General features: G+C 31.3%; 1 protein-coding gene across 1 annotated transcript; it reads left to right on the plus strand.

Annotated features, from left to right (window-relative positions):
* Positions 1-5,413: 5,413 nt before the first annotated feature.
* On the plus strand, positions 5,414-6,250 carry LOC145575180 (protein neprosin-like). Its single transcript, XM_081633082.1, has 3 exons — positions 5,414-5,455; positions 5,607-5,744; positions 5,873-6,250. Exons 1-3 carry the CDS (start codon positions 5,414-5,416, stop codon positions 6,248-6,250), a joined length of 558 nt encoding a protein of 185 aa, XP_081489208.1.
* Positions 6,251-7,788: the final 1,538 nt, after the last annotated feature.

The following is a 7,788-nucleotide window of genomic DNA, read 5'->3' on the forward strand; positions in this document are numbered from 1 at the left end:
TAGAAAGTGAATGTATGCATTTCAGAAAGTTTACATAAGCATTTCAGAAAATTTACAAAAGGATTCAAAATATGAACATATGCATAAAAATATGAACATTTGCATTTCAGAAAGTAAACATAAGTATTCAAAATATGAATATATGCATTTTAGAATGTGAACATAAGGTATCCGTTTGAATTCACTAATTTTTTTTTTGACAATTCCAATAAAAAATTTCGAACAACAAAGTATCGAACAATATTCAAACAAAATTAAGTGATAATCATATAAATTCAAACAAAATTAAGTGAAATTTACATAAAATTGCCTTTTTTTGGGGAGAATTCGTTTGATTTTTCATCTCATCTCAAATATTCATGGTTGTTTTTGAAGAGAGAGAGAGTGAATTGTGTTTGATTGTTAGAGAGAGAAAATCAAAGAGAGGAGTAATAAATTTCAGAAATTTAAATTTAAGAGTGATGTTTTTTAAATAAAATTATATTTAAAAAATAATAACTGTTGAAAGTGATGGTTGAGTGGGCTGTATTTTAAAAATATGTTCATTTTTGGGTGGGCTCATTTTGGTTTGGGGCTTTTTTAGTGAGGCGCATTTGAAATTGGGCTTGTGGGATAGTGTTGCATCTAAAATAGGTGCACAAGGGTGCAGCTTAGACCTATTGAGTTTTCGCTTATGTATTGGTCTTATTAAAAAGGCCTTAGTTTGTTATTGGGCTCATTAGTCATTACAAGTATTTTTGTATTATAAGTTTATAATCCATAAGTGTTTTATTAAAAAAAAAAAAAATAAAAATAAAAAAAAAAACATAAGTGTAATTAAAACATTGATTGCATAATTTACAATACCTTCCAAACTTTGGTAAGACTTGATATTGTTTCTAATTATTAATTAGGTAAATAAATATATCTTTCTACTTCAAACCATATATACATTAAGGTGCCATTCACTTCACCTTATTTATGCTGAACTAAAATAATTTTTACTGAAACAAAATTATATTTACTGAACTTAAATTATTTTTACTGATTTTCTATAATAATTCTTCTTTAAGAAAACTAAATTTTACTGAACTGAACTTATCTCTAATGAACTGAAATTAATTTTACTGAATTGAACTTATTTTTACTGAACTGAAATTATTTTTACTTAATATTATTTTTTTAAGGTGAAGTGAACAAGGCCTAAGTGTGATTAAAACATTGATTGCAAAATTTACAATATCTTCCTAACTATGGTAAGACTTGATATTATTCCTAATTACAGTATTAACTAGGTTATCAAATATATCTTTCTACTCCAAACTTGGAGTACCATACTAATAATATCCCATTATTGAATTAATTGAGAAGATTATATTCTCTGTTAGAGCCATACCCTCTATTATTGTTTTATTTTTATTTGTCTTAGGGCCTGTTCACATTTACTGAATTGAGCTGAACTGAATGGAACTGATTGAAGCTGAACTGAACTGAACTGAGCTGAAATGAATATTTAATGAGAAAAGAAAATTAGGAGTTGAACTGAACTGAACTAATTAGAGCTAAATTGAAGTGAAATGAACTAATTGAAGCTGAATTGAAATGAACTGAAATTAAGTAAATGTGAACACGCCATGATTTAAAACGACTACGCTTTGATTTGAAAGAAAAGTCTTACAAGCCATTTGGACACGTGTTAGAATTTCCATGACCCAAATCGCCAAGTGTCCTACTACTCGCTTTCATCCTAAGTTGTCATTGGAGGATGATTATAACCGTTGAGATATTTGAACAACTATTTTTTAAGCTGAATAATTTGACCAATAATGTTTTAATAATTCTAATTAAGGAAATAATTTCTACGCTATAAATAATCTTAATTACTAAGAAGGATTCCAATAACTCTCATAAATTTCAAGCAAAGCTCATTAGGGTGACAAGCCTCATGACTCGCCAAACCATCGTAACAATGAAAATGGTTATGATTTGTTTAGTTGTTTCTTCAATGCTTTTGGGAAGTGTTCTTGGAAGAACACCATCTCAACAACCTGCTCTAACTCTAAAGGTATTTGATTTTTACGAGTCCAAAGATTAGTACGAGTCCAAAGATTTTTCTTTATTCATTTTCATTACGTAAATTAGTGAAAATAATGTGTGTCCCTTTTTTTTTTTTTTTTTTTTCTGAGGAAGTGAAAATAATGTGTTTGATTTACTTTGAAGTTTTTTTATTTATTTTACTTTTTGACCCCTAAAAATGTGTTTATTACAGTACCTTGACATATTTCTTAATTGATTAGGCTTCAAATGAACAACTTTACGACTGCGTAGATTTCTATAAGCAACCATCGGTCGTTCGTCATTTGACAATAAAAAATCATATCTCCAAGGTAAAAATATATAAACTCTTTTTTTTCCATATATCTTTCCATTTGCCAGGTATTCATTTGGACAATCGTGAAAAAATTTGGAACATGTTTTGGTGGATATATATTTCACAAGGACAAACATATTCATGCACGCCGTTGATGAATTAGTCTTAATTTATACTACTTCCGTTTTTTTTAGTTGACACCGTTTGACTTTTATACAATTCACACACTACACTTTGATTCGTTTTTGTGAATTATAGATACAATAAAATATAGTCATGTGGAATCTTGTTTGAATCGTCCCAATGTATATTTCATTAATATCCACTTTTTATAATTTTACAATGTTAATAATTAGAGATATTAAGTATTATAAACATGCGTTGGCAAGCGTGATAATAGAAAGGTGTCAAAAAAAAACGGAGGTAGTACTTTTTAAATATTAATTTTTAAAAATTTGTACATTGATGATTGAAGATATTAATCAAATAAATACGAGTGTAAAATGTGAATTGTTGCATTGAAATAAAAATTATAGGTAAAAATTAACATACTACGATGATGAATTTTTTGCACAATTTACAAACTTTCATATGTGGCTGGTCATACTGTTATTTGAAAGAATGGTCAGGGTTATTCAGTCGGTCAGGGGTTACTTGGTCAAGGTTACTCGATTGGTCATGGGTTACTCGGTTGGTCAAGAATTACTCGATCATGGTTTACTTGATCAGGGGTTGCTCGTGTGTTAGTTGGCGACACACAAAAGTTGTTGTGCACAATTTTATACAAAATATTGGTCCGATAAGAATAATTTTTCAAATATTTTAATCTGAACCAAACCAAAGACTGGTAAATTAGATTTCTGTACCCGAAAACTAAATAGATCCTCTTTAATACGATCTAATTTTCTGGATCCAAACTTATTTTTTTAATACCTCTAATTACTATCAAGCCTAATATGATCATACTTTTTCTTATGTGTTTGAGGTGTGTATACATGCAGGTAGCATCAACCTAAGTATCAACTACATTTGAAAATAAACCTAAGGGTATAGGACTCAAGAATAGTGGTTGTCCATCCGGCACTGTTCCCATTTTAAGAGCAAATGTTCAAAATCCCGATCTACCTCGACCAACATTTGTACCCGGCCGACCATAGGAACATTGTGTGAGTACTTAATCCCTATTAATTTTTGTGACATTTAGCACAAAATGTCTTATTTAACTCTATTCAATTTTTAAAGGCATGTCTGAGTAAATATCCCTTTTTTTTTTATTTACAATTACTATTCGTTTATATATATACTTTCTCTATTTTTTAATACTTGCAACTAGAGCTGGGCTTGGGCTGGCCCGACCTGCGGGCGACAAGAGCACGGTACTGTAGCAGCCTGACACGACATGAGTCCGCTAGCCGCATGGCAAGACACAAGGAACAAGGGGTGGGCCGTGGGCGTGCCGTAAACTAAAAAATAAAAATTTTGCATGAAACCGCGGCACGAACTTTTGACCCACCTACACGGCCCACCAGCACGACCTATAATAATAATAAAAAAATAATAACAAGAAATATAAAATTAATATAAACATAAAAATAATAAAATGAACCATAATAATATAAAGAACTATAAATATTAAATATTAAATTAATAAAAATATTAAAATTAATTAATCAATTATAAAAATAATGGGTTGGGCCCGACACGACCCGGCCCGCCAAGCACGTGGGATGTGTCGTGCCGTGGGCTAAGGTGTGCCATTTGGTGGCCTGGCACGATGAGGCACAACCCGTGGCGGCCCGGCATGATACGATGCCCAGCTCTACTTGCAACACAATATAATTGGAAAGTTATTTTGAGATAAAGGTGAACTATTCTCTTCTGTAAAATACATGGCCCACTAAATATTGTGAAAATGCGTGTATGACAACTATTTAAAGTACATAATTCAAGAAAATTATTGGAAAGGTGAAAAGAGAGTTGATACACATACAATATTGTCCTTTCATACAACAACACTAGTAATAATTTAACATATTATCAAAAAGAGGAGAGAAAATTAGAAGTCAAATATAAATTGAATTTAATGGAATTTGGGCCTATTATTATGGCCAATAAAAAATGGAAAATTAAAGTTGCATGTTGTTGTGTCGCCTTTACCATGTGGAAAAGACCTTTCTTGAGTTTCTTCCTTATCGTAGTCGGTGTTGCATTTTACATTAATTTTAGTCAACTTGATGCATGTCGTTCCGTATTGGTGTCCAATGCATGAATTTTTCCTGTGAAATTTAATGATAATTCTGCCTTTTAGAACATGATTATTATTTACTCCACTTGTTTTAAATCTTGAACTCAAGTTTTATGCCAATTATATTATTGTAATTTTTTTTTTATTATTATTTATGAGTAATTATTTATTATTGCCTAGTTATTTTGGCATTATATTATATGATTAGGAATTTAGGATGAATTGTTGGACAACACTTAAAATTTTAAAAGGGCCTAATTAGAAAAATAGAATTCTGAACTAGGTATTAATAGCCTAGACTAATATATATGAGCTTAATAAGCACATAAATAAGTCTAAGGACACCAACCACACCAGCATTTACTATTTTTTTAACATCAATGTCCCAATAAGGCAATAAATACACTATGTGAAAATTGATTAATTTTTACTGTATTGTTTGTTGATGCAGGTTGCTGTTGTTCAAACAAACATAGATGATTCAAATAGGAAATTCTTCAAATCAAATGCTGCCATGACCGTGTATAAGCCTCGAGTACAGAATGGTCAATGGTCTTCAACTCGAATTAAATTATTGAATGGTGTAGATAGTATCGAAGCAGGGTGGATGGTTTGTATATAATATCCTTGTCCTCCCTTTTTTTTTAGGCGAAATATTACTTATCTAAATCAATCAATTAATCAAGCACTACCAAAGTGATTTGATCTATCTAAATAATATAATGTGGAATATAACGTGTCATTACTTTTTCTTCAATGTTTTCATTGCCATTTTATTCATGGATGTTTTTATTGTCACTTGTTAGGTAGATCCACTTATGTTTACTGACGATGATGCCCATTTATATGCAAGATTTATAGTAAGTACCAGTATATATGTACATTGACTTATTAGTTTTTTTATCATTGTAATTACCTAACTTTATTAATAAATTATAAAACAAAAATTATGCTTGTTTATAGGCTGGACATTACCTAAGTTTATTAATAAATTATAATGTTTGTTTATAGGTTGGACAACGAGTATGTGTAAATCATCAATGTGATGGTTTTGTTCAAGTGTCAAAAGATGTACCTTTAGGAATTGTCCCTGAAAAATATTTCGAAATCGGTGGGGATCAATATACTTGGAATATAACTATTGAAAAGGTATATTTCTAAAAATTTAATCTCAATGTTTAATACAAAGTATATTTCTGTGAATGGACATTGGATTGTATCTTTTAAGTTTGTTTAGCTAATCTATTCTCTTGTGTATATATTCCTTTTGTACATAGAATTATGAAGACGGAAATTGGTGGCTTATTCTATATGATGGAGCCGATAATTCAAATCCAGTTGGATATTGGCCCAAAAGTCTATTTACAAGTTTAACAGATGTTGCAAACCAAGTTGAATGGGGAGGAGAGATCGACGATCCTGGGCCAACTAGCCCAGCTCCTGAAATGGGTTGCGGTAGAATGGCAGTTTATGATACAAGATATTCAGCATTTTTCCGTAAAGTGACAGTTGATACTGATAGTTCTAAAAATGTTGAACCTCAAGGCACAACAAAAGTCTTAAATTGTCTGTCCTTATACCATGTCTTGGACGAAGGTTATCAGGGTGATTATTGGGGTCGTCTCATGTATTATGGAGGTTACAACTTACGATAGAATATAATGTTCTCAATCCTCAATAAAATAATGTTATCAATCTGTAATTGAATCGCCACAAGTAGGCCTAAATCCTAAACCATTGTTGACAATCCAAGTAATGTCGGACTTAATTCAAATCGTCAAAATTCCGCTCTCTTTACTATGATACAAAAGGACTTTTGTTTTTGTATCTATTATTTAGGAAATTTTGCCTAAAACCACCCATTAAATCCACCATTTTATCTAAAACCACCCACAATAAAAATTGTTGCTTTAGACCACCTTAAAAATTTTGTTAATGCCACCTATCTCCGAAAATTGGACTTTGACTAAATTTTCCGGCATTGGCCCTAGCGCGTGCCTTGCACGTGACTTCCACTTCCCCTTCCCTGTTGGAAATAGAAGTGGAAGTAGCTAGTGGTGGGTTGAAATTGTAAGTATTATTGCATGGGAAATTTCCTACAAATGCATGGCAATTTCTAGTATTTATAGTGGTATATGTCGGTTTACTTGCTCCACCGACATACTACACCTAACTTTCTAGCTTCCTCTAGATTACTCTTTGACTTAATTTCTTACATACACTAGATTTCTCTAGATATTTATGACACTAGGCTTATTCTACAATTATCTAGCTAATTATAGATATTTACTAAGATTTTTCTAGATTACAATTTTTAACACTCCCCCTTAATCTGAAAAATCTTGTACTCCAAACTGTCTTCTCAAAATATTGTTGATGCTCTTGTCACCAACGACATCTGATGTTGTTTCTTCTTCTTGTCTTTGTGTTGGTACTCATGTTACCAACCTTAATTTGTTGTCTTTCTTTTTGTTAATTTTGTTGGTACTCGTGTTACCATCTTTCTAACTGATGCTCGTGTCACCAGGTATCTCCCAAATTCTTCCTTTCGAATCTATCTCTCTCCTTTTTTTTCTTCTAATTTTGGTGCTCATGTCACCAAATATTTCTGCTAATGCACTTGTCATTAGCAACCTCTTATTTTCTTCTTCAAAACAAGCTTTCTTCATTATCTTCCTTGCCAAAATTGGCAATTTCCATATCAGCTTTCTTGAACCTGCAATTCTTTCCAACATGGCCGAACTTTTTGCATATCCAACATTGTGCTTTTCCTTTGAAGTAGCAATCTGCACTATCATGGTTAGTTCTCTTACAAATTTTACAAAATAATTTATTCTCCATACCTTTGTATTTTGGTGAATCTTCTTCATCTTCACCCTCGGCCTTCTTCCTGGACCCATTTTTCTTGATTTCTCCTGGTTTAAGAGAAATTTTTGCTGCAAGCACGGTCTCCATCATGTCTTCATCATTACTTTGACGATTTTTTCTTTGTTCATGGGACTCCAGAGATCCCATAAGTTGTTCAACAGTTATGTTGGATAAATCTTTTGTTTCTTCAATTATTGTAACTATATTATCAAATTTGTCATTTAATGATACTAGAATTTTCTTCACAATTTTTTCATCCGAAATTTCTTCTCCATATGATTTCATTTGATTAACAATCTCGATAATTCTTGAAAAATAATCTTTA

The sequence above is a fragment of the Chenopodium album genome, chromosome 13 (assembly GCF_948465745.1).
Source record: "Chenopodium album chromosome 13, dcCheAlbu1.1, whole genome shotgun sequence".
Classification (NCBI taxonomy): domain Eukaryota; kingdom Viridiplantae; phylum Streptophyta; class Magnoliopsida; order Caryophyllales; family Amaranthaceae; genus Chenopodium; species Chenopodium album.

Coding starts and splice junctions, on each gene's coding strand:
- LOC145575180 (XM_081633082.1), top strand. CDS start 5,414: ATGTTTACTGACGATGATGCCCATTTATATGCAAGATTTATA. Junction 5,456..5,606: donor ATTTATATGCAAGATTTATA/GTAAGTACCAGT, acceptor GTTTGTTTATAG/GTTGGACAACGAGTATGTGT. Junction 5,745..5,872: donor GGAATATAACTATTGAAAAG/GTATATTTCTAA, acceptor TTTTGTACATAG/AATTATGAAGACGGAAATTG.